The sequence below is a fragment of the Channa argus genome, chromosome 12 (genome assembly GCF_033026475.1).
Source record: "Channa argus isolate prfri chromosome 12, Channa argus male v1.0, whole genome shotgun sequence".
NCBI lineage: Eukaryota > Metazoa > Chordata > Actinopteri > Anabantiformes > Channidae > Channa > Channa argus.
Window position 1 is genome coordinate 5,157,167 of NC_090208.1, and position 27,280 is coordinate 5,184,446.

At 38.8% G+C, this 27,280-nt stretch overlaps 2 protein-coding genes across 13 annotated transcripts in view; one reads left to right on the plus strand and one right to left on the minus strand.

Moving 5' to 3' along the window:
* LOC137137852 (putative butyrophilin subfamily 2 member A3) overlaps positions 1-18,048 on the plus strand; it is a 35,919-nt gene extending 17,871 nt beyond the window's left edge. The window contains exons 1-4 of one of the 8 annotated variants that reach the window (XM_067524628.1): positions 6,539-6,677; positions 10,351-10,795; positions 14,877-15,206; positions 17,260-18,048. In XM_067524628.1, coding sequence (XP_067380729.1) covers positions 10,726-10,795; positions 14,877-15,206; positions 17,260-17,489 — 630 coding nt within the window. In that variant the 5' untranslated portion in view covers positions 6,539-6,677; positions 10,351-10,725 and the 3' untranslated portion in view covers positions 17,490-18,048. Of the gene's footprint in view, positions 1-6,536; positions 6,678-7,911; positions 8,054-10,350; positions 14,308-14,876; positions 15,207-17,259 lie in introns of those variants that run through there. The other 7 variants (XR_010915802.1, XR_010915803.1, XR_010915804.1 and 4 more) reach the window with 7 other exon arrangements.
* LOC137137825 (Fc receptor-like protein 5) lies at positions 76-26,769 on the minus strand. 5 transcript variants are annotated; one of them, XM_067524547.1, is made up of 7 exons: positions 26,669-26,769; positions 25,772-25,807; positions 24,985-25,248; positions 24,660-24,905; positions 24,390-24,503; positions 24,024-24,128; positions 76-845 (listed from the first exon to the last, which is right to left on the minus strand). In XM_067524547.1, exons 1-7 carry the CDS (start codon positions 26,697-26,699, stop codon positions 763-765), a joined length of 879 nt encoding a protein of 292 aa, XP_067380648.1. In that variant the 5' UTR covers positions 26,700-26,769; the 3' UTR covers positions 76-762. The 5 variants fall into 5 exon arrangements, 3 of the variants coding, with proteins under 3 accessions (XP_067380648.1, XP_067380646.1, XP_067380647.1); XM_067524545.1 differs by having other exon boundaries at positions 24,390-24,566; XM_067524546.1 differs by lacking the exon at positions 76-845 and adding an exon at positions 21,184-21,973 and having other exon boundaries at positions 24,390-24,566.
* Positions 26,770-27,280: the final 511 nt, after the last annotated feature.

A 27,280-nucleotide genomic window follows, 5' to 3' on the forward strand; every position in this document is an offset into this window, starting at 1 on the left:
CCATTGTTGTACTACATCTAGCGACCAGATGAAGTCACAGACAAGACAAACCAATGTAAATAGAGAATCATATCATTTACAGGAATGGTGGAGTTTTTTATTTTTCAGTGATCATGAAATGTGATCAAATCTTCACCAAAGTCACAAATATCAACAAACAAAATGCTTCTAAGCTGGAAAAAAAGTCATGATTTTTTTTGTCTTTGTCACGATGATGTAAACTGTGTAACTTAGAACTACATTTGATTTTATCAGCCTGCACAAAGGGGCATCACCCTTAAACCCATCAGATCCCACACTGACGAAAAAATTCTCATTCTTCTATATTCTTCCACATAAAAATCGATGTGTCTTTGACAATTCATTAAAAATATGTTTATTGTGTGGTCACCGCAAAACATGTCTTATGTCTTGTGGAATGTTTCAACAGTACCAATAATTCACAGAGGACAGAATCAAACTCTTCATATACACAAAGACACTTACTTTTCTCGTTGCTAAATGATGCTCATGCTGTTTATAGACTGCGGGTGCAGTTCTTTTTATGTTTGTCTACAGAGAGATGTAAATTAGATAAGGCGTAGGTGTTACCAGCAGCAAAACCGGAACAGATCAAATTTTTCCGTCTTACACCTTTGTCAAACTTTCATAACCACAAGAACAAAAATAAATGAGACCAAAGTTGATCTTGCAGAGAAACCAGATCTCTGCTGGTGCAAATAGAGGTAAAAAAAATGTAGCTGCACCTGATCTGAGGACCAGTTACTGTTCACTGCTGTGAAGGTGTGAAGGTTGACGGTTGAAGGTTGACTTCAGTGAAGAGTAGATGACCTCTGGTTCTGATTCTGGTGGAAACAAATAAACAGTTTTAATGTGAGACATCGGTGGAAAACCTTTTTTCTTACATGACCTCTGAACTCCACCTCTCTTCTTGTCTTCATCCAATTACAGTAACAAATATTTACAATACCAACATCTGATATCCACACTAACTTAAGTCTCCCTGGAGAACCCTCATTCTCTAAGAGTTGGATATCTGTGTTTATCTCAGTTCCAAGATTCCTCATAATCTGTCTCATCTCAAAAATGTGTTTGTTATATACAATGGCAAGAAAAAGCATTTGACACCTTTGGAATTACCTGGTTCACTCACATTAATTGGTCATTAATAGCAAAATCTACTGTCTAACCAAAGAGAAAGGGAGGGAGACAGAAGACACAAAGTTAATGTCATACAGTGGTGTCAATTGTGGGGTGAGAGGAGAGAGGATCAAGAGGAAGAAAGGAGCTGTGAGAATCTTTCTGGAGCATCACTTCCTTTCTAACTTTCGTGTTGCCTGTTTTAAGTTGCATTTTGTGAACTATACCATGGAGATCACCTCTTCTGGTTTACTGCCTTCTTTTTCAGAGGGGCAACACTATCGAGTATTGTACGTAGTGAGGCTGTAGAATTATCAACAAGATAATCTACTTGTGCAGGAGTAACATTAATTGTAAATTCAAATGTCATTTGAAAATGGTCAAACAGAACAGAATAATGCGGAAATACTGTTAAATTACCAGTTTCAATGCCGTATGTGAGGACAAGGTCTAAGGTTTGACTAAAACAGTGAGTGGGTTTATTTACATTTTTAATCTAATAATGAATTAAACACAGTTACTGTCAGCATCTACATAAATATTAAAGTCACCCACTATAATGACTTTATCTGTACTAAGCACTAAATCAGATAGAAAATCAGAAAATTCAATCAAAAACTCTGAATAAGGGACTGGAGGACGGTACACGATAACAAATAATAGTGGTTTTTGAGTTTTCCAGTTTGGGTGTGAAAGGCTAAGAGTAAGACTCTCAAATGAGTTATAACTATGTTTAGGTCTAAGATTTATTGATAAGCTAGAATGGAAGATTGCTGCTACTCCTCCACCTCGGCCTGTGCTTCTAGGAACATGATCATTAATATGACTCATTTAAACTGACATATTCTTCCTGCTGCAACCAGGTTTCAGTGAGACAAAATAAATCAATTTGATGATTGTTTATTAAGAAATTTACTAACAGAGATTTAGAAGAGAGAGATCTGATATTTAATAATCCACATTTAATAGTTTTGGGGTTTTCTTCTGTAAGAGTCTTAACTTGTATTAGTTTATTATGATTAACTCCTCTTGTTGTCGTATTTACTTTATGTAATTTAGGTCGGGGAACAGACACAGTCTCTATAGATATGTGGGAGTTGTGGGGGGGTGACGGTTGTAAGGATACTGCAGAGAGGCGTGTAGGACTGGATCTCTGCATCCTAGGCTCAACTCTGGATTGTCATACTTTTGGTTGTCTAATAAAACCAGCCATATTTCTGGATAAGAAAGCTGCACCATCCAAAGCAGGATGGATGGCAAAGTTACACACAGATGAACCGTCACCCAGCCAGTCTGGCTTCCCGGCTGCTCGGGAACTCCCGGGGTACAGCTAACAGGGGCTACGCTAGGTCGGTCCGCACCACCTACCTGAGTAGCTGGATTAGTTCCCACTCCAAAGCTGTAAAACCTTACACTTTTTACAGATCTTATTATTGCTAAAGGAGGCAGAGGAGGGTTAGCAGTTGCTAACAGCTAGCTGCTAAGCTAGTGGAGCTAGGATAAGTAAAATGTGGAATTAGTTAACGTTAGCTAGTCATGTTTTAGAAGAGCAGGTGCTTGTGTAACACAAAGCGTATCTCACATCTCAGGTAGTAACTGTTGTGTAGAGAAATCACTTATTTCAGTAAAATAAGAGTAACATTGATCAGCAAACTGTCCTGCAGCAGAAACAGGAAGTGACACAATGCGCTCGCTGCAGGAGGAAGAATGCACAATTGTTGATTAGGATTATGTGTGTTTTTGTATTTTGGTGCAGAGAGGCTAAATTTCTGAACATTTACTATGCTTTTAAGTTTCAAGCTTTTCATTGTAATTGCCAAGTTACGCCACTAGGTGGAGTATTCACCAAAATGAGCGCTAGTTGAACGTAGCCTTCAGGCCTCTGCTTCTCAGACAGAAACTAACGTCTCCCGTCTCTACTTTTTCCTGTCTGAAACAGGTTAGTAGCATGTGTATTTTAATCACAACATACTCCATAGGATGTCTAAGGTCTTTTTGAGCTAACTCCGGTTAGGTTTGAGGAGATAAACACACATTTGAGCAGCGTTTAAAGCCTAAAATTAGTTATTTGTCGAAGTAAAGTTTTGCTAGCTTCCGTGTGTGAACACGATACCAATGGCGGTTTTATTGTGAGTGTTTCTGTGTGGACTAAAGACTCCTGGACATTTGTAGAAATATAATTCATGTGTAATTAAGTTGTATGTGAGACCGAAAGTGAGGAATATGGGTAACGAATTTTTCCTGTTCTGTATTGTTTTCAGCACAGAGTCCCAGTGGGTTATTTTGTATATTATGTTGTTGAAATGTTTGCAAATGTGTAAAACATAAAAATTGATCAATAGGCTGAATTTAACTAGTAACAGGATTACTGAGGTAGTGTATAGTAAGAGCTAGTATAGCAGACACAAAGTAAGTATTGTTAATGCAATCTATAGTGGTACTGCACTGTATTTCCAGACTCTGCTTGTAAGTTACAGTATATTAACCTGTGAGATGGAAATCACAATGTATGTTAATGGAAACATGTTGAATTGAGTTGTTGTGAAATAGAGAAAAATGTTTATAAAAACAAAACAGAAGAGTCAAATGAGAATAAAATATGCTTGTTTAATAAAGACAGAAACAGCCTGATTGAACGGACACAACTAACGTCTCCCGTCCCTACTTTTTCCTGTCTGAAACAGGGTATATAACCTGTCTACAGGTCTCTGTTGTTTGGGGCCTGTAACAGTTACATTATGAACCATCACTCTTCAATACAGAAAACTCCACTGAAGACTCTGAAATCCTGACCTGTGACGTAGATCCAGCTGGGTGGAGACTCTCCATGACTGCTGATGTGACACTTGTAGAGGCCTTCATCAGACTTGGTAACATGGTGGATGGTCATGTGACCTGTAGGCTCAGTCCTGATGAGGGAGCCATCTTTATAGAAATCAGCTGGGAGCTTGGAGGGAGGCCTCTTTGTTTGACAGTGCAGAGAGACATCATGTCCCTCCATCACAGGGAGGACAGGACTCTGCAGGATCACTGCTCCACCTCAACACAGAGACAAACTACAGCATTTCATCCATTTCCACACAGCTTCATCAACACTAACTCCACAGTCTGAACTTACCAGTGACAGTGATGCTGTTACCGGTTGATCCGTCTCTGGATTCACACCAGTAAACTCCACTGTCTAGTTCATAAATGTATTTGATGAAACAGGAAGAACCATTAGATTTTCCCCAGTCAACTACACACTCAGTCCTGTTGTCTCTGCTTTTGTTCCTCTTCAGTGTCCATCCAGCAGAGCTGTCGTCCTCCTCACAGCTCAGAGACACAGACTGTCCTTTAAACAGCTGAGAGCTGTTGGAACTCACAGTGAGACGAGCTGTGGGAAATTCAGTGTAAATATAATTTTATCATCATGAATATTACAAAGTAACACCCACTGGACCAACAACAACAACAATGAGCTTGTGGAAGACAAAACTGCTTTAAAGGACCTTCACTGATTTTGAACTTGCTTCTTATGGTTCTAGTTTGACTAGTACATGTACATAAATGCAGTTAAACCTACCATTGAATTCCCTATATCTAAATATCTCTACTTCTGGCTGAAAAATGCCTCCAGATGACATCACTTGGAGGAATTATGGAGGAGATTATGTCATGTTGTTGCTCACAATATAAAGTTTATAATCACGGTCAATCTGCTTTTCCAGACCTCCCCCAGATGACATCATCCGAACTCCTAATGATGAAAAACTCCTCTGTCATCTGGAGGAGCTTTTCAGCTAGAAGTAGAGAAATATTTTAATATCGGGAAGTCAGAGGGAAGTTTAAAAGCATTAATGCAAATGTATTGTTCAATGCCCTAAACTAAAGCCATACAGAGCCAGTTGAACATTGGTGAAGTCGCCCTTGAAGCCCATGAATTCTAGTTCCCACAGTGATGGTGGAGTCAGACATTTAACATCTATAGATTATTAGATGAGAAGTTCACCAACCTTGGTTTGTTGTGTCACACAGCAGAGGCAGCACAACTACAGAGAAGGTGGAGTGGAATGTTACTTTGACATATGACAACACAGTTCTACTTTAGAGAAATAGGAAACTCGTTCTGAAGAATAAATCAACAAGGATCACAGTCCAACTAACAAGCAGTTGGTTTGAGACCATCAGAGACCTGCACCATGAAGTGAAATATCAGATCCAAACCTGTCAACAGTCAAAATCTTTCAGACAGGATCCTGACGAAGACCAAACCAAGAATGTGGTAAATACTAAATAAAAATGATAGATCGGTCAAATTGTTTTTCTTCTCCACACTTTCCATCGGTATGAGCAGCACAGTGGTGCAGCGGTTGGTGCTGCCGCCTCACACCCAGAAGGTCACCGGTTTGAATGCAGCCTGTCTGTGTGGAGTTTGCATGTTCTCTCTGTGCTTACATTAGTTTCCTCCCACAGTCTAAAGACACACGTTAGGTTAATTTGAGACTCTAAAGTGTGAATGTGAGTGTCAATGGTTGTCTGTCTATGTCTCTCTGTGTTTGCAGAGAGACATAGACAGACAACTTTTTTATTATAACACTATTATACCACTATTTTCTGTTTTATGGTTTGAAATGTTTTACAGTAATAAACATTTGCGAATGCTTTTATCCTGTTTCTTGAATTTTTTTTATTGTTCTCTTGTTTCTGGATGCTGATAAATATAATTGCATGACAAAATGTTTGATATGAAACCTTTTAACCATATTTCAACTTGTAACTCACCACCACTCTTCTACAACTCAGCAGACTATAGCAGACTAGAAATGAAATGATTTAAATTGTACAAACTTGTACTTACGGAGCAGAGTTTGAAGAGATGTTTGGTCCATTGTACGACTTGGTGGCTGAGCTGAACACGTTTGATCACAGTTAGTCACACTTCCTTCCTCTGTCTAGGTGAAGGTGTTGTTTTCCCTCCAACACTTGTCACAAAATACCTCTTTAAGTTTATGATATTACTGTGAAAAGAAAATATTAAAATGAAAATAGTTCATTCTTGGATTGGGGCTCTTATTTATCTGGACTGATCAGATTTTAGTAAGACTCCTTTTATTTGCTGTCAACACTTTGTGTTTTTGTGATGTAAATTTTCGCCTTGTTTAAACATTGTTTTCATTCAGTCACTATTTCCAGTTTGCTATTTCCTTAATGTTAAACCTGGTAGTTGAACCCCTGTCAGCGACTTTTTGCCCAATTCAACATGTTGAATCTGCTTCTGTCAGCGTCAGACTGTGGGTGAGAGAGAACACAGTACTAACAAGGCCAGTACAACCTGTACTGTAGTTGTCACTTCCTACAACACATATCCTTGATTAGAAGTAGTTAGAATAAGAGTAAAATATTTGGCTAATGCTGCTTTGTTTGCAGTTTTTATTTCCACGAGTCTAAGTCCAAGAACTTACGAGAAGCGAAAGCTAATAGTTCATCACATTGCAACACCATCAGTTTGGACTGAAACTCAAATCTATCCAAGAACGAAGGACTCCAGTAAAAAAGTAAGTGACTAAAACAACACTTCTTCCATTCTATTGTCATATATTTAATAGAAAATGTAACATGTAAGACATATGTGTACTTATACAGCTATTTACTGAATTCATAAAACTCAAAGCAGAAATTGTAAGACATTAATTCATAAAGAAAAACTTTTAAATCAATGTGTTTTGATTTACAAATCACAATCGACGTCACTTCCGTAGTTTCGAAATGTCGGTCTGTTCAAACTGTGTACACGCACGCAGTTGCAAGAAACCATCAAACTCTTGGAAAACGAACTAAGCAAAAAAAATGAACTTATCTTGGGGTTTTCCAACGTTGCCACCACACAAGCAAAGCACCTTGCAGCTCTTAATACCTCGAGCTACATGGAACAAAGCTGTTTGTTCAGTGACCCAGGACACCGATGACACGCTGCCGTGGTTTGGCCCTGTCGGACGACCAACGGCCTGTCCCGACACGGGCCCGCTCCTCGCCGCTGACACAGGAGGCCTGGATCCCGGCTAAAAGGAGACATCGGACGACACCTGCTGCAGCTAATCTTGTCAACCAGTCCATTGGACCACCTTCCCCGGTCCAGGTGGAGAACCGTTTCACTGTTCTTGAAGAGCTGGAAAGTCCGACTTCCCCGGCGGCGGTTCCCTGTGACTCCCTGCCCCGTGAGATACCACACGGCTCCACCTCCCGCGGGCAGCGCGGTCGGGGCCTCGCCAGACCAGACGTGCCACCACCACCAACACTGTGCCTCCAGAGAGGAATCCACATGCTCCTCCTCGTCGCACCTCTCCACCGCACCGTCCTCCCGGTCCGACCATGCTAATTATTGGCGACTCCATCGTTAGAGAAGTCCGCTTAAAATCAGCTAAAACGTTTTGCTTTCCTGGAGCCACAGTCACTGACATAGCGGAGAAAATTCCAAACCTGATTGAAAAACATCCTACAGCAACAAAAGTAGTGATACACGTTGGCACAAATGACACCAAACCCCAACAGTCTGAGTTGCTGAAACGTGACTTCGTGTCATTTTTCAACTCACTGGAGATTTTCCACGACAGACGGTTCTTCATTTCCGGCCCAGTTCCCACGCTGGGTCGCGGTGTTGGCTGGTTCTCCAGACTCCTCAGCCTGCACACATGGCTTCAACCACAAGTCTCCGCACACGGACTCTTCTACGTAGACAATTTCAATCTTTTCTGGGATCGTCCTCAGTACTTCAAGCAAGATGGACTGTACCCGAACTTTCTGGGATCACGGATGTTGACTGAGAACATTGTCCACAGCGTCTCAGTCTCCGGAGACTGACTGAAAACACCTGTGGCTCTGATGTGCTCACCTCTCCTGCATCCTCCGCTCCAACACCCGACAACATCCACAGGTATAAACAGTCCGAGATATTTATAGAATCTGACGTTACCAACAGACAAAATGCAGCTGTTATGGACTCTAATTTTTCACACAGGGAATATTATTATTTTGCTGAATGTTATGATCTTAACCACACTGCTATTTGCCCCATAGAGACTATGTCTGCTCCACGACCACCTAAACTTTTTAAACCAAAAATGAACACAAGGGGAGTTAATCATAAAAATCTAATACAAGTTAAGACTAATGCTCATACTGAACCAAAACCCAAAACTATTAAATGTGGATTATTAAATATCAGATCTCTGTCTTCTAAATCTCTTTCACACCCAAACTGGAAAACTCAAAAACCACTATTATTTGTTATCGTGTACCGTCCTCCAGTCCCTTATTCAGAGTTTTTGATAGAATTTTCTGATTTTCTATCTGATTTAGTGCTTAGTACAGATAAAGTCATTATAGTTGGTGACTTTAACATTCATGTAGATGCTGACAGTAACTGTCTGAGCACTGTGTTTAATTCATTACTCGATTCAATCGGTTTTTCCCAAAATGTAAATAAATATATTTTTCTGATGTCTATCATTTGTCTGACACATGTTTCATCCAGCTTGGTTAAGCAGTAACTAAACCAGTAAACCCTTTTTTTTCAGTTAAAACAAATGTATATGAATATTTAGCAGTGGATTGATTCAGGTCTTTACATTTTAGAACAAAATGTCGTTGCGCCCGCTGTGGCTTAAGTGTTTGTTTCGCTCTTGAACAAATACTGTATTTGAATTCTCCATTTTGTGTTAGAGGCTCAACACAGTGGTGGACTGGTTAATGCTACTGCCTCACAGCTAGAAGGTCCCAGGTTTCAAATCCACCTGCCACCTGCTCCCTTTCTGTGGGGAGTTTGCACATATTTGATATATAGACTGTTACTGAGCTAAGCGGTCAATGCTGGGAGATCTAATACTAATAAAACTGTGAAAATACTACAAGAATAAATCCTGCTTTTCTTAATTCTTAATTTTTCTCAGCCTCTTGCCCAGTGACATTTGGGAAATTATTTATTATCAACATTTTTGTTTTTTAAACATACACACTTCTTTCATATCATATTTGATATCGCTCATTAGGAGCAGCTTTCGGATGTTTATAGTATTTAGATTTTCACTAAATCCTGAAACTTTACAGTTTATTATTATTATTAAAACTGTGAAAATACTACAAGAATAAATCCTGCACTTGTGAGTCTAATCAGGATAATGTACTAATACTTAGTACTTGAAATAACTGCTGTGATTTTTAAAGTATTTAATATTATACCACGGTCATATTATCACTTGTGACTAAATGAATTAAATATCAAATGGAAAAAGTCAAAGAAAATTCTGGAAATATTTGGGGTTTTACATGAAAAATTACTTGCCAATGAGTTCACTTCATTGATGAATCTAATAATAATTTCAGCTCTGCTTGCATTGTTTTACTGTACAGATTTTGAATTTTCTTCTGCCTCTTGCCCAGTGACATTTGGGAAATTATTTATTATGTACATTTTTGTTTTTTAATCATACACACTTCTTTCATATCATATTTGATATTGCTCATTAGGAGCAGCTTTTAGATGTTTCCTGCTTCTAAGTTGTTAACAATTCTGTACATAATTTATAGTATTTAGATTTTCACTAAATCCTGAAACTTTACACATTAACTTATTGAACAATTTATTAGTTGCCGCTAGATCATCTGCCCTATTAACTATTCTTATTGTTCCCTTTTGTAAACTAAAAATGGATTGTGATTTGTTCCAGAGCAAAAATATGTTGTGTCATCAGCAAACAGAATACAGTCAATCAGTTACACATTTCTTTTATATACGAACTAAATAACAAAGGACCCCAGACAGCACCTTTTGGGACCCCACTATTTATTTTTTAATGCTTTCTAGGAACAGTTATTTAAGTTAATGTATTGTAATTTACGAGAGTCCAAACATGAGGAATATGTTATTTGGAGGTGAGATTTCGCTTTAATTTATTTTTTTTTAAAAAGAAAAAACTGTACAGTAAAATTGCTTCAAAATCCCTCTAAATAAGAATGATTTGAAATGTTCAGTTAACCATTTAAAACAAAGTCTCTATCACAATTGAATTTATCACAATTGAAACACGAACATAACCAGCATTATATTTTTACTTTTTATACATATCATTAAAATGCAATTTGTTAAATCTAAACGAATATTCATTACAACTCTCATCCAAGATTTTCACAATAATTTTTATTCTATTTCCATTTTGAATTTATCATTTCCAGGAAGGAAAAGACGCTAATGCAACCGCAAGGGGGCACAAGCCAGTGACTTCCTGTACCAGGCCCCAGTCTGCGACAGGAAGAGCATCGGACATATAACGGAAAACACAGGCCAAATGAAACATGCAAATCATGACTTTCACACCGAATCTGACTTTCATAAGTAAAAATCTATTTACTTGTTATTTACTGCGCATCAATTGGCCGCTACCATCAACCGTACTTACGATACTGGGAGCGGTCAGTGGATATTTCCATCAACAAAACTTTAGCGGAAGCTAGTTTCTCTGCAGAACCTAAACAATCAGCGGTTGAGGGATTTTCCTTCATGTCATTTAAATCCGCTGAAAAACCAATTTGCCTCAGTAGAAGATAAAGATGTTTGAATCCAGAAAGATCTTATTTGTGTGTCTCCTCCCATGTTCCGTGATTTGTTTAACCTCTGAAGGTAAGAGCACCGTTATAATCATGACTCGAATAACCCGTTGTCTTTTATTACCAATAACAGCAGTTTATTAAATCCCCGTGAAACCATCTGAGGTGCAGAGGAGCGATAACTTGTCCTCCACCGTCCCTGTGTTAGCCACAACAAGCTGGTTAGCTACTTGCTAACTGCTACACGCTGCACGAGCCCCATTTAACGTGCTAAGTGCCACAAATGCTGCAGCACGCGGATACAGCAGCACACACACTCCCACACCAGGCAGGAGCTGTGAGCTGTGTCCGGCAGCAGAGACAGAGGAGGACGGGGACCCGGGATTTCACGTCAGAAGATCGTTTTTATGGTTTAGCTTTAATATTGTAGCGCCCCACGGCTTATGGGAGCAACTGTGGGAGGCGGCGAAGCGGAAGCTAAGGCTAACCCTAACTGACTTAGCTAATTGGCTAATAAGCTAGCATGAGTGCTAACAGGCCAATATGAGAGCAACTTTTCCAAAATGGCAGGCAGAAGCGAGAGCACTTGTGTCACATACACCGTAGGACTCCAACTGCCTAACAGATAAAAGTGATAGGACCTTTAACAGCTACCTCTAGCAATAGTGATAGCTGAGCTTTATTTTGAACACTAAAACAGCGGCCGTCACTGTGATCGCTACTCCTATACACAGCACTTTCCCTCATGGTGCCTGCCAACACATTTACATTTACATTTAGTCATTTAGCAGACGCTAAAGCGACTTAGAATTGAGGTACGAGGCAGCAAAAATCTAAGTCAAGGAGAAAACATCAAAGCAAAGTCCTATCAGAAAAGTGTTCACAGTTCACGAGATGCAAGTGCAAGAGAGCAGAAAGGATTTATTTATTTATTTATTTTTAAGCGATTTAAGTGCATAGGAAGATGCGGAAGAGTTCAGTTTTCAGCAGTTTTTTGAATATTGGGAGATTTTTGGCTGATTAAAAATGAGGCGAGCTGCTGCATTTTGGATCATCCGCAAGGGTTTGACTGTGGATACTGGTAACCCCATCAACAAAGCGTTGCAGTAATCAAGACGAGATGTGACCAGCGCCTGTACAATGAGTTGGGTCGTATATTCCGTGATGTAGGGTCTGATCTTCCTGATGTTGTAGAGAGCAAATCTGCTGCCCTAGAGACTGAGGAGATGTGGTCCTTGAAGCTCAGTTGGTCGTCGATGATGACCCCCAGATTTTTGGCCGATTTAGTGGGGACAATCACTGTAGATCCAATGTTGATCCTGATGTTGTGTTTCATCAAAGTTCTGGCTGGGAAGACAAGGACTTCGGTCTTGGAGAGGTTGAGCTGAAGGTGTCTCTCACTCATCCAGGCTGAGATGTCTGAGAGACAGGCAGAAATGCGCGATGAGACAGTCGAGTCGTCTGGTGGAAAGGACAGGAAGAGCTGTGTGTCATCAGCGTAGCAGTGATAGGAAAGACCATGTGAGTGAATGATGGCACCTAGGGATGAAGTATAGATAGAAAAGAGAAGAGGACCAAGAACTGAGCCCTGCGGCACACCGGTAGAGAGACTATGAGAGTAATAAAGATGCCCCCGCCAGGATACCTTGAAGGTTCGTCCCTATAGGTAAGAACAAAGCCAGTCTAGAGCTGATCCAGAGATGCCCAAGTAAGAGAGTGTGGACAAGAGGATCTGATGGTTCACAGTGTCAAAGGCTGATGATAGATCAAGTAGAATTAAGACAGATGATTGACCTGTGGCTTTTGCAGCTCCAAGATATTCCACAACAGTCAGGAGTGCAGTTTCTGTGGCGTGACCCCTCTTGAAGCCAGACTGGTTGACATTGAGGAGGTTGTTCTTGGAAAGGAAGTCTGAGAGTTGGTTGAAGACTGCTTGTTCCATTGTCTTGGCCAGAAAAGGAAGGAGGGAGACAGGTCTGTAGTTCTCCACTACAGAGGGATCAAGAGAAGGCTTCTTGAGCAGTGGGGTAATCAAGGCCTGCTTGAAAGAGGTAGGAAAAGTCCCTGTTTTGAGAGATGTGTTGATGACTTGTGTAATAGCTGGCATTAGTGCAGGTGCAACTGCTTGAAGAAGAGTGGAAGGGATTGGATCCAGAGTGCAGGTGGTCGGATGATTAGAGAGGAGGAGGGTGGATACGTCATCCTCAGTCAGAATTGCAAATGATGAGAGCAATGCAGTGTTGGAAGAGGTTAGATGGATGTCATCATCTGGAGGAGAGAACTGTGAGCTGATGGCTGCCACCTTGTTGTTAAAAAAGTCGGAAAAGTTGTCAGCAGTGAGAGAGGTAGATGGCGGAGGTGAAGGTGGGTAGATGAGTGATTTGAAAGTGGAGAACAGCTTTCTGGTGTCCGAGGTGTTGCTGAGCTTCTCCTGGTAGTAATTGATCTTTGCCCTGGTGACACTGTGAGAAAAAGGTCCAAGCAGATTCTGCTACTCAGCAAGAGCAGATGGAGTCTTGGATTTGCGCCACTTCCTCTCAGCACCCCTGAGCGTGGTGCGTTGTTCACGGATCCCGTCAGTGAGCCACGGATTAGAAGGTGAGAGACGGGCGGGTTTCGAAGACATGGGACAGAGACAATCCAGACATGATGAAAGGGTATTGCAAAGGCTGTCTGTGGCTGCATCTGCATTGCTGGTCCAAGCCCGGTAGAAATTGGGGAGGGTTGTGTTATAAAGGTGCATCAGGTGTAAAAACTGCCAAATCAACATGCGAACAATGATCCTCTGTAATGACACTGAACTCATGGGATAAACCGAAAGGACAAAAACCAAAACATTAAACTGGTTATGCAGCGTCTGTATAGGCAACATTTCAGTTCTGCTGATGTAGACACAGAAATAGGTTACAGTTATTTGTCTTAAGGCAGGCAAAGCAAAAAAACAATTTATATTAACACGAAGAATCATGCAGTGATATTTTAGCTCTGGATAATGTAAATAATGTAAATTAAAATCAAATTTAAATAGTATTGATTGTTTGCTCTTCGTCCTACTGACTTTGGCATCTTATTATCCAACAGCTACTTGCTTCAAGTAGGCGGCTGAATTTCCTCATTCAGAACATTCTGAACATTTAAACTGGAAGATTCTGAAGACAAAAGGTCTCACTGTGTTTTGGACGACAGAGTAGTGGTCGACTGATATGGGTTTGTCATTTGCTTATGCTGATATTGAGAGAGCAGGGAGCCAGATATGTGTTGTTGTTTTTTTTATCGTATTCTTAGATTCTTTCTCTGCGTTACATAAACTACAATTTATTAACAAATTAGACAAATATTGAAAATATCTGAATTATCTCAAGCAATTTAAAATAAACAGCAGTTATTCAGCAAACTAAATTAATTCAGAACCAGATCAGAGTTGGCTGATTAGCTTATGTACTTTGTTTTTTGACTCATATACTCAACATCACAGATCTGTGGGGTCAGATTTTAACCATGGACCACAAGTCTGAGAGATTTGGTCAATGTACCACTGCCTCTGATACCACATGTTACAAGGAGAAAAGAAAAGTTTGCTGCTTTGTAAGAAATTGGATTTGTATAATAATAATAAACACAATACTTTTATAGAGAAAGTATTTTCTTCTCCTTTTGCTACTTAATCAGACAAGACAGAGACATAGATCTTTATGACATGATCCTTCTTCGTTTCATTTCATTACTCAGAATGAAATCTGTTCTTCTCAAACTTAATATTTCACTACATTCACTGAAACTAATGCTTCACATAAAGAGCAGCAGTAAGCAGTTGTAAGAGTGAACAGAGTTTTTTCAGTCTGGACCCCAACACACTGTCTGAGCATCTGAGACCTAATCAGCACCTTATTAAAATAAAATAATAATAATAATATATTTAATAATTTTACCTGTTGAAGATAAAAATACAGCAAACCATGTTTTGGTTCTAATTCCAAGATTTCTCATCAAAAGTAAGAAACTGAGGATTCAGATCTTTACAGCACATGTGCTGTTTTTACATATTGTGTGTGAAAATGACATTTTTTGATCTGTTGTTATTTCAGATGATATTAATGAGTGTTACTCACTTTTCCTTTCTGCTTTTCTGTGTTTTTGTTGTTCAAATACAAAAGAGATTCGAGCAAAACCTGGAGATAATGTCATTCTTCAGTGTCGGGGTCCCAGAGAAGGAGTCATCGAACTGTTACAGTGGAGCAAACCTGACTTGAAGTCACAGGATTATGTTTTCTACTTCAGAGAGCAGCGCGTTTATGAAAGGTACCAACATCCACTTTTTCATGGTCGGGTGGAGCTGAGAGATCCACAGATGAAGGAGGGAAACTTTGCTGTGATTCTGAAGAACGTCACCATCAAAGACAGTGGAACATATGTGTGTTATTATGGAAATGGTGGAAATGGACTTAAGCTCATCAGCAACATCACCTTGACAGTCAGAGACTCAGGTGAGTGAGTGAACACTCCCCTTTAAAAGTATTGGAACAGAGAGAAAGTGAATTTACTTTTTAGTTGCAAATCCTTTCCTTGCAATAACTGCATCAAGCCTGTGACTCACTAACATCACCAAACGTTTGCATTCTTCTTTTGTGATGCTTCTTTTTTTCTTTAATCTTCTCTCAGCTTCACAATTGCTTGTTTTTCACTCTCAGACATTTTTCTGGCTTCACTTAATGTAACATTGGCCTCAGGTAGCACAGACGGTTACTTCCATGCGACTTGGGCCTGTAACCCGGTGCATTCTGTCTCCTTTTTTGGGGGATAAATACTATCACTTTTATCAATATGCATCATTATTATTAACATTATTATTACAAAAAATAAATAATGAGGATTATTATTATTATTAGTCTTAGTAGTTTTGTTTTGCATTTATCATTTTTATTTCTACTTTATTTAACTATCACTACCATTGTTGCTGTTAACCTTTTTCTTTCCTAAACACCATCGTCAATATTATTATTATTATTATTATTATTAATGATGAATAATTCCTCTGATTGGGCCTCGATCTCAACAGGTATTTAGTCACATCCATTATTATTATTATTAATTTGGTTTCATTTTGTTTATGATTTTTGTTGTTTTCTCTCTCTTTTTGTTTAGTTTTAGTTCATCTGTTTGACTGTATTATTACACTTTAATTTCATCATGTGATCAAAAATAATAACTGCCCCTCCTGAATCCTCCAATCCTGATGGACTTTCACAAGCAAACACACCCTGTACAAAGGTCCCATGTGTCTTGTCTTTTTGTCTTATCTTGCACTAGCTGTTACGTTTTGTCTATTATGTGAATTGTTTTTTTGTTGTGAATTTAACAAAATGTAACATTGGCCATTCTGGAAATCATAGAGTTGGTTGTGTGAGTTCTGGGTTTTCCTGTCAGAATAAGAGCGTGTTCATGTGAAAGTTCTTCCTTAGAGGCAACTTTGGCAAAAACATGTTTGAAGTACTTATGCAGATGTTACAGTGATAACTGCAGAAAAATTTGGCAATAGAACAACAACACAAGTGTTACTCCCATCCATCCATTATGCCGTGAGAACTAAATCAAGTTCAAATATAAATAAAACACAAATATAAATTACAATCTTTTCTTTGACATAAACAGAAAATAAAATACAACACAAATAGCTTAATAAACTTATTTCAAACTGTACAATATCACTTTATAAGGATTATTCTTAAATAAAATATAGGTGAATAACAGTTGTTACGTTCATTTACATGTCGTATCGCTAATTAAACCAAGTTGTTAACAGTCGGTACAATATAAACAATCACAGGATTCACATACCTCATTGGCCGCATTAACATACGGGGAGAATATAACTTCAGCTTAACAAGTCTTTCTCTGTCTCAGACCTTGGAAACATTTTACAGCAACGTAACTTAAACATTATCTTCGGCTGAACACGACAACTCGGCATCACACGTGTAGCATAATGATGTCGCACTCAATAATAACCTGTCTTTACCTGGACTGGCGAACATTGGTTCCGCTTAGGAAACACTATACAAATGACTTAAGAACGAAAACAAATATATTCTTAATCATATAAATTCCTCCTTTTCCGTACAAATTATATGTAATCATAACTAAAACAATTACATAAACTTAAACATTATACCTGCTTCTAACAGCAGTTACACAAGAAAAACATAAGAAATAATGCAGGAAATGATTTTCTGCTGGCTGAACTGAAGATCATAACATCTGTAGAAAAACATTCTAAATAACAGTCAAAAATAAAAGGGATTCTAAAAAGTATAAAAATCTTCAATCCACGTTTCTGTGGATGTCACTAGATTCTTCATTTGTAATCACAAGTTTGTACAGTTTTGCAGAATTTGGTGAATCTAGACTCCCAGAGAAAATTCTGAGAGGTGGAAAAATGTTCTTGCACAAGGACCATTGTCTGACAGGAGTTGAAGTTGAAGAAATGGATTCATTACCTACCTGATGCCTCATTCTTAACATCTGGTTCTGTTTTTGCAGGAGATGGAGGTGGAGCTGGAGACACTGAGGACGGAGGAAAGAAGGACGGACGTGTGGGACTGATAGTTGGTCTGTCAGTTGTTGGTGTGCTTGTTGTTGTTGGTGCTGTTGCTTTAATGATCTTTAGAAAACATCATGGTCAGAATTCACACCAACCTTCTCCTCCACAAACAAGTGCTCCACTGGTTTCTGCAACAGGTGCAGAAACAGGTGCAGCAACAGCTGTGTAAAATGCTTCAGCTCTGTTTCCTCCTCAGTCTGTCAGAGTCCTGCTGCTGTTTCACCAGTGACTGTTGGATGAAGCCCAACAGTTGGAGGAAAACCACAACCTCCAGTGACCTTCTAGCTGTGAGGTGGCAATGCTAACCACTCCACCACCATGCTGCCCAATGCATTTTATTAATCATATTATTTTTAATATATTTACCTTGTCATTATGGGCTATTGTTTGTTGAATGTTGAGTAAAATAATGAATGTAATGCATTTTGAAATTAGGCTGTAACATAATAAAATGTGGCAAAAGTTAAGCGCTGGGAAAACTTTCTGGATCCACTGCATATGATGAGAACGTGTAGCTTTCTACATTTAGGACGTGTTCTGTGAATGTGAAGATGCTTCCCACTTGTGGTGCTGCTATGAGAAAACAGCTTGCAAACACTCAGTGTGGCATATAATCATAGTAAGACACAAGCTCAAACCCTGTGTGTCTCTTGTAAGCTCCTTAATTAACCATGAGCTTTATATGTGTGTGTGTATAAATAATACTAATAAAGCTGTATAAACTTGAATGCTTATTAATGCATATCAGGTGATGTGTATTTGTGTAATGAGGGAGGATGTGGCCTAAGGAGATCAACACCCTATATCAAGATGTGCATAATTATTAGGCAGATTCTTTTCCTCAGAAAAAAATGGCCAAAAAAGAGATTTAACTGACTCTGAAAAGTCAAAAATTGTAAAAAGTCTTTCACAGGGAAGCAGCACTCTTGAAATATCTAAGATATTGGGGCGTGATCACAGAACCATCAAACGTTTTGTAGCAAATAGTCAACAGGGTCACAAGAAATGTGTCGAAAAGAAAAGAAATTTACAAATTAACCGCCAAAGATTTGAGAAAAATCAAACATGAAGCTACCAGGAATCCATTATCCTCCAGTGCTGCCATATTCCACAACTGCAACCTAACTGTCAAGAAGTTCAAGGTGTTCAGTTCTCAGAGAGAGAGAGATTTTAATTCCATTCAAGAAGTGAAACTTGTATAATGTTTACATTCAGTCCACACAGACTGATATATTTGATACTGATACTCTTTTAATTTTGAAGATTATAACTGACAACTACTGAAAACCCCAAATTCAGTATCTCAGAAAATTAGAATAATACTTAAGACCAATACAAAGAAATGATTTTTCTCTAATCAGCTAATTAACTCAAAACCCCTGCAAAGGCCTTTAAATGGTCTGTCAGTCTAGTTCTGAGGCTACACAATCATGGGGAAGACTGCTGATTTGACAGTTGTCCAAAAGACGACCATTGACACCTTGCAAAAGGAGGGCAAGACAAAAAAGGTCATTGCAAAAGAGGCTGGCTGTTCACAGAGCTCTGTGTCCAAGCACATTAATAGAAGGCGAAGGGAAGGAAAAGATGTGGTAGAAAAAAGTGCACAAACAATAGTGATAACTGCTCCCTGGAGAGAATTGTGAAATGAAACCCATTCAACAATGTGGGGGAGATTCAAAAAGAGTGGACTGCTACAATTTAGTTGCAGCCCACTTTGTGCTCTGACATCACAGTCTATTCTAGTCTCCAGTTTGGAGGAAACATCTGGCACGAGTCTTTCCTCTTCTTAGTTATAGACTTAACTGTGCTCCTAGGGCCAGACTTTTTATTTTTTTACTTTCCCACCTACAGTAGACTGTTTGCTTTCTGTTGCACTGCAAAGCTCTTATATGCTCCAGGAATCACAGCTGGACAAGAACGTAACCTTTTAACTATTACAATATAATCTGCAATGAGTGAATTAAGCTTTAAAATATCTTGGTGACTCTTTTCTAAACTCACTGTGTATTTGTGTGTGTACATATATAAAATCTTAAAGCTGAACCAGTAAATCAATCAAACTGAAAGTGACTAGAGACTGAATGAAAACTGAAGCATCATCAGCTGGTTAATGATTTTTACCAACAGCTGCAGCAGTTCGGTCCTGCCGAGTGAAACTTTCAAACAAGATCTAAGAGTTAGTGAGGAGCCTCCAAACTTTGGTTGTTGATTCAGGTAAAATGAAGGAATTAGCTCACAAAGCAGACATCAGGTACAAAGGGGGTTATTTGTATTTTTCTATTGTGTCCAGCTTTTCTTCTTTTTGTGTGTTTTCTTTTTAATAAAGTTTTACACGTCTCAGTACTGAATGTGTCTGTGATTCTTCAGATTTTATTATAATGAAGCAGATGATGAGCAGGATTCAGATTTGGTTTCTTTCTAAAACCACTTCTCCAAAACATGTTGCTGCAGGTCTGAACTGATCTGAGCTGGAATAAAACCACCTCAACTCCTCTGAACTGAGCCCAGTGTTCAGGAAACATGGAACCAAGAATAAAATTTTCTGACTTTCAGTAAACCTGAACGTGTTGAAGCCGACCTGCTAAATAAACATTTGCAGTGCAGTTGCAGTGAATCAGTCTGTCACATTAGCCCATGTGTGTAATGACACATGATTTAGGAGACTCTGACACTCATTAAATATACATAAAGATCTGCACGACTAATGGCTGCAAAACAGGTTTAGAGTTAGTTTTCACATCTAATTTTATACTAATTTCAGGACTTTGCCAGTTTAGTAAAAGGTCCTTGACTGTGAATCTCGTGTCAGTTGGATCAAGATTCTGGGCTTATCACTGGGGCTTCCTGGAATAAGGATGCAGATCTCATGGCTCATTGTTTTCCAAGAGCCTTTACAATTATTTAACAGTTTGCAGAAAACAAAAGAGCAGGCAGATGTTAAAGAGATTTGGTCAATCGACCACTGCCTCTGATGTCACAAGTTACAAAGAGAAATGAATTCATGCAAACAATAGAACAGACATTTTATTGTCAGACATTGTCAAACAGACATCAGAACTTGTCTGCTTCACAGTTCACACAATAATTTATGTCATTTAACTGACCTTTAACAGTCTCTAGTCACTTTCAGTTTGATTGATTTACTGGATCAGCTTTAAGATTTTATATATGTACACACATACAAATACAAAGTCAGTTTAGAAAAGAATCACCAAGAATGCTGGACAAAATATATTCCAGTCATTTTCGAAAGTTTTCTGTTTGTTTGTTTACGTTTGCTCGTATGGAAAATAGAGTTCAGCTCTGTTCTGATTGGTCCTTCTTGACAATAATTTGACTATGATTGATCAATCAATCTGAGTGACATAATAATATGTTTGTATTCATGCTTTCATCTATTTGATCCAGCTCCAGCAGAATTCGGTTCAGAGGGTCAGATTTCAGTTTTGTTTCACTTGTGCCTGTGAATTTGAGATACTGTATGTGTGTGATCCTGATCCACTGATTGTGTGACCTAGAGTTCCATTTTTATCTTTCCTCCAAATCCTTAGAAGATCTTAAAATCTGATCATTTTAAGTGAAAGTGCAGAAAGTGTAATTAGAGACCGACAGCTACCTGTTGAATCAGCTGAGGCTCCTGTGGTGATGTGCTGCCACCTGCAGGATGGTTGTGTTACTGTCACAGACACATAGAGTTTAAACTGAGAACATCACGTGAATATTATCCAGTAAACAAATGACAGTACTATGTTTAGAATGATAATGATATAAAGCTGACAGAGAAATGGGAGTCAGAGTTTTGGGATTTTTTGTTTTTTGTTTGTTTGTTTTTTGCTGGTGTTTAAAATACTCAAAATGAAATGGTGGATTTCTTTATTCAAACCATGAGGTGACATTGTATTTCAGTCATGAAATGTGATCAAATCTTCACCAAAGTCACAAATATCAACAAGCAAAATGCTTTTAAGCTGAAAAAACACAAAGTCAGGATTTTTCTTGTCTTTGTCACAATGATGTTGATGATGAAACTGTGTAACTTAGAACTACATTTGATTTTATCAGCCTGCACAAAGGGGCATCACCCTTAAACCCATCAGATCCCACACTGATGAAAAAAATTCTCATTCTTCTATATTCTTCCACATAGAAATCGATGTGTCTTTGACAATTCAGTAAAAATATGTTTATTGTGTGGTCACCGCAAAACATGAAACATTCCACAAGACATAAGACAACAGCACCAATAATTCACAGAGGACAGAATCAAACTCTTCACATACACAAAGACACTTACTTTTCTCGTTGCTAAATGATGCTCATGCTGTTTATAGACTGCTGGTGCAGTTCTTTTTATGTTTGTCTACAGAGAGATGTAAATTAGATAAGATGTAGATGTTACCAGCAGCAAAACCAGAACAGGTCAAATTTTCCGTCTTACACCTTTGTCAAACTTTCATAACCACGAGAACAACAATAAATGAGACCAAAGTTCATCCTGCAGAGAAACCAGATCTCTGCTGGTGCAAATGGAGGTAAAAAGAATGTAGCTGGATTCTGATCTGAGGACCAGTTACTGTTCACTGCTGTGAAGATGTGAAGGTTGACGTTTGAAGGTTGACTTCAGTGAAGAGTAGATGACCTCTGATTCTGATTCTGGTGGAAACAAACAAACGGTTTTAATGAGAGACATTGGTGGAAAACATTTTTTTCTTACATGACCTCTGAACTCCACCTCTCTTCTTGTCTTCATCCAGTGACAGTACAAGTATTTACAGTACCAACATCTGATATCCACACTAACTTAAGTCTCCCTGGAGAACCCTCATACTCTAAGAAGTGGTTATCTGTGTTTATCTCAGTTCCAAGATTCCTCATAATCTGTCTCATCTTGAGAAAAAGCATTTGACCCCTTCGGAATTACCTGGTTTACTCACATTAATTGGTCATTAATAGCAAAATCTATTGTCTAACCAAAGAGAAAGGGAGGGAGACAAAAGATACAAAGTTCATCTCATACAGTGGTGTCAATTGTGGAGTAAGAGGAAGAAAGTAGCTGTGAGAATCTTTCTGGAGCATCACTTCCTTTCTAACTTTCGTGTTGCCTGTTTTAAGTTGCGTGTTTGTGAACTGTACCATGGAGATCAGCTCTTCTGGTTTACTGCCTTCTTTTTCAGAGGGGCAACACTATCGACTATTGTACATAGTGAGGCTGCAGAATTATCAACAAGATAATCTATTTGTGCAGGAGTAACATTAATTGTTAATTCAAATGTCATTTGAAAATGGTCAACAAAACAGAATAATGAGGAAATACTGGTAAATTATCAGTTTCAATGCTGTGTGTAAGGACAAGGTCTAAGGTTTGACTAAAACAGTGAGTCGGTCTATTTACATTTTGAATCTAATAATGAATTAAACACAGTTACTGTCAGCATCTACATGAATGTTAAAGTCACTCACTATAATAACTTTATCTGTACTAAACACTAAATTCAATCAAAAACTCTCACTAACAAATAATAGTGGTTTTTGAGTTTTCCAGTTTGGGTGTGAAAGGCTAAGAGTAAGTCTCTCAAATGAGTTATAACTATGTTTAGGTCTAGGATTTATTGATAAGCTAGAGTGAAATATTGCTGCTACTCCTCCACCTCGGCCTGTGCTTCTAGCAACATGATAATTAATATGACTCATTTAAACTGACATATTCTTCCTGCTGCAACCAAGTTTCAGTGAGACAGAATAAATCGAAGCTGCAGCTACAGGTATTATTATTGCTAAAGGAGGCAGAGGAGGGTTAGCAGTTGCTAACAGATAGCTGCTAAGCTAGTGGAGCCAGGATAAGTAAAATGTGGAATTAGTTAACGCGCTCTATGCGCTCGCTGCAGGAGGAAGGTGTGGCTGCAGAAAATGCAAACAAAAATAGAAAACAAAAGCATATATGATGGTGTCATCAGCATAAAAATGAATGTGCTGAGTTTGACAATAAGTGATATTAAGTGTACGTGCACATTAAAAACAGTGGCTCTAATATCAATACTTGAGGAAACAGGGACTTGATGGAGAGTTATCAAGCTTAGATTTCACCAAGTTGAATAATGATTCCACTTGTCACCATTTAAGTTCAGTGAGTCTGGCTTCAAAGGAAGCTTGATAGGAAGCTGCAGAGAAGGTGACGACACTGCTACACTGTTGTGTGAAGACCTGGCAGTCAGTGTCTGTACAACAAGACACATTCTAGTGTAGACTGGATGCTAAGACTTGCATGACCCCCATGAATAAACCACGTATCAATATAATCCACATAAACTTCATTAAGTGATCAGAGCATTTGTAGCTCATTTTTATTTTTTTTAAATGAGATGAGAAGAAACCAATCGTCCAGTAGGACATATTTACCTGAGCTTAGACTGGAACTAGGGGGAAACTGTTAGCTTGGTTCTACCCAGACTTTAAAAATAGAGCAGCAACTAAATGGCATAATTAATAAGCCTACTGACCTTCTATGGCAGCAGCACTGATCTACCATAGTGATGACCACATAACCCGAAACACAGACTCCAACTCACTACAGAAAGGCAGGAGGACCCTCACAATGTGGCATCTGCACCACCATCCCCAACAGGTTACACTGTGGGATGTTATTTTCACATTTTCTACTGCAAAACAGGTTCACACACAAAATACAATCAACCGAAAACATTACCTCTGCTTCGTCTCATTGGCTGTTGTTGACGTTCATGATGTAATATTTGGACGCCCATGTATGTGACATCATGTGTGATATCTTCCTCAGTGTTTACTTCATCAGCTGCAGTGAAACAAAATGAACAAAGTTATAAATTTACTCTACTGTGTAAGAATATTAGTGAATTTTTATCTTATGAAAACAGAGGAAAATTGTTATTTAAGTCTCTAATTATAAATCTGTAAATATGATGATTAAAAAGAAAGATAACAGAAAATGTAACATGACCATCATCATGTACAACTGTAGAACATGGGTGTAGATACATTTTAAACAGAATTCCTACATTCTACATAAACTGTCATAAATCTCACTGTGTCTCACCTTTAAGTTTCCTCTGAATATGTGGTCGCACAAGTAGAAGCAGTAACACCAGTAGAACTGGAGCACAAATCAATGGAATAGACAATAACACAGGCTGAAGATGAGAGGACGGAGCTGAGGAAGTAGAAGTGGAGGAGGAGTAGGTGGATGTAGGTGGAGGTGTGGTGGAGGGTTTTTCTACAAATGAAGCAAAGATAATTAAACTACGTGACATTATGAACCATCACTCTTCAATACAGAAAACTCCACTGAAGACTCTGAAATCCTGACCTGTGACGTAGATCCAGCTGGGTGGAGACTCTCCATGACTGCTGATGTGACACTTGTAGAGGCCTTCATCAGACTTGGTAACATGGTGGATGGTCATGTGACCTGTAGGCTCAGTCCTGATGAGGGAGCCATCTTTATAGAAATCAGCTGGGAGCTTGGAGGCAGGGCTCTTTGTTTGACAGTGCAGAGAGACATCATGTCCCTCCATCACAGGGAGGACAGGACTCTGCAGGATCACTGCTTTGTCTAAACACAGAGACAAACTACAGAATTTCATCCATTTCCACACAGCTTCATCAACACTAACTCCACAGTCTGATCTTACCAGTGACAGTGATGGTGATGCTGTTACTGGTTGATCCGTCTCTGGACTCACACCAGTAGACTCCACTGTCCATTGGGTCAACTGAACTGATGTTACATGAAGAACCATTAGATTTTCCCCAGTCAACTACACATTCAGCTCTGGTGTCTCTGCTTGTGTTCCTCTTCAGTGTCCATCCAGCAGAGCTGTCATCCTCCTCACAGCTCAGAGACACAGACTGTCCTTTAAACAGCTGAGAGCTGTTGGAACTCACAGTGAGACGAGCTGTGGGAAATTCAGTGTTTACAGTATTGCTTGCTTCTTATGGTTGTAGTTCAGCTAGTGCAGCCATTGAATTCCTTTTATCAAAATATCTCTATTTCTGGCTGAAAAATGCCTCCAGATGACATCATTTGGAGGAATTATGGAGGAGATTGTGTCATCTTTTTACGCTTTTACTCTTGCTTATAATTATGGTCAATCTGCTTTTTTGAACTCCTAATGATGAAAAACTCCTCTGTCATTTGGAGGAGTTTATCAGCTAGAAGCAGATAAATATTTTAATATAGGGAAGTCAGAGGGAAGTTTAAAAGCATTAATGTAAATGTATTGTTCAAAGCCCTAAACTAAAGCCATACAGAGCCAGTTGAACATTGGTGAAGTCGCCCTTGAAGAGAGAATGATGACGATTGACAAGATGCACAAAGAAGTGAGACTTAAAAACAAAGCCCATGAATTCTAGTTCCCACAGTGATGGTGGAGTCAGACATTTAACATCTATAGATTATTAGATGAGAAGTTCACCAACCTTGGTTTGTTGTGTCACACAGCAGAGGCAGCACAACTACAGAGAAGGTGGAGTGGAATGTTACTTTGACATATGACAACACAGTTCTACTTTAGAGAAATAGGAAACTCGTTCTGAAGAATAAATCAACAAGGATCACAGTCCAACTAACAAGCAGTTGGTTTGAGACCATCAGAGACCTGCACCATGAAGTGAAATATCAGATCCAAACCTGTCAACAGTCAAAATCTTTCAGACAGGATCCTGACGAAGACCAAACCAAGAATGTGGTAAATACTAAGCAGCGGTTGGTGCTGCACCTCACACCCGGAAGGTCACCGGTTTGAATGCAGCCTGTCTGTGTGGAGTTTGCATGTTCTCTCTGTGCTTACATTAGTTTCCTCCCACAGTCTAAAGACACACGTTAGGTTAATTTGAGACTCTAAAGTGTTGGTGTGAATGTGAGTGTCAATGGTTGTCTGTCTATGTCTCTCTGTGTTTGCAGAGAGACATAGACAGACAACTTTTTTATTATAACAGTAATCCACACAATGTTAAACTGACAGTGTCATATGACAGGACCAGCTACTACAGGAAGACAAATGATTCTGCTGCCGTGTCAGCTGGACCTAACATGCTTTACTTCATGTATTTTTGTTGTGTATATCACTAATTTCTGTTTTATGGTTTGAAATGTTTTACAGTAATAAACATTTGTGATTTTTTTTATCCTGTTTCTTGAATTTTTTATTGTTCTCTTGTTTCTGGATGCTGATAAATATAATTGCATGAAAAAATGTTTGATATGAAACCTTTCCACCATATTTCAACTTGTAACTCACCACCACTCTTCTACAACTCAGCAGACTATAGCAGACTAGAAATGAAATGATTTAAATTGTACAAACTTGTACTTACGGAGCAGAGTTTGAAGAGATGTTTGGTCCATTGTACGACTTGGTGGCTGAGCTGAACACGTTTGATCACAGTTAGTCACACTTCCTTCCTCTGTCTAGGTGAAGGTGTTTTTTTTCCCTCCAACACTTGTCACAAAATACCTCTTTAAGTTTATGTTACTACTGTGAAAAGAAAATATTAAAATGAAAATAGTTCATTCTTGGATTGGGGCTTTTATTTATCTGGACTGATCAGATTTTAGTAAGACTCCTTTTATTTGCTGTTAATGCAGCACTCAACACTTTCTCCATGTTTGTGTGATGTAAATTTTTACCTCAATAACTCCATCAGTAGAACAAACCTGTATCCTGACAATTTTAACATTGTTTTCATTCATTCACTATTTCCAGTTTGTTATTTCCTTAATGTTACGCCTGGTAGTTGAACTACCCCTGTCAGCCTGTAGGTGAGAGAGACCACAGTACTAACAAGGCCAGTACAACCTGTACTGTTGTTGTCACTTCGTACAACACATATTCTTGATTAGAAGTAGTTAGAATAAGAGTAAAATATTTGGCTAATGCTGCTTTGTTTGCAGTTTGTATTTCCAACAACTCACAAGAAGCGAAAGCT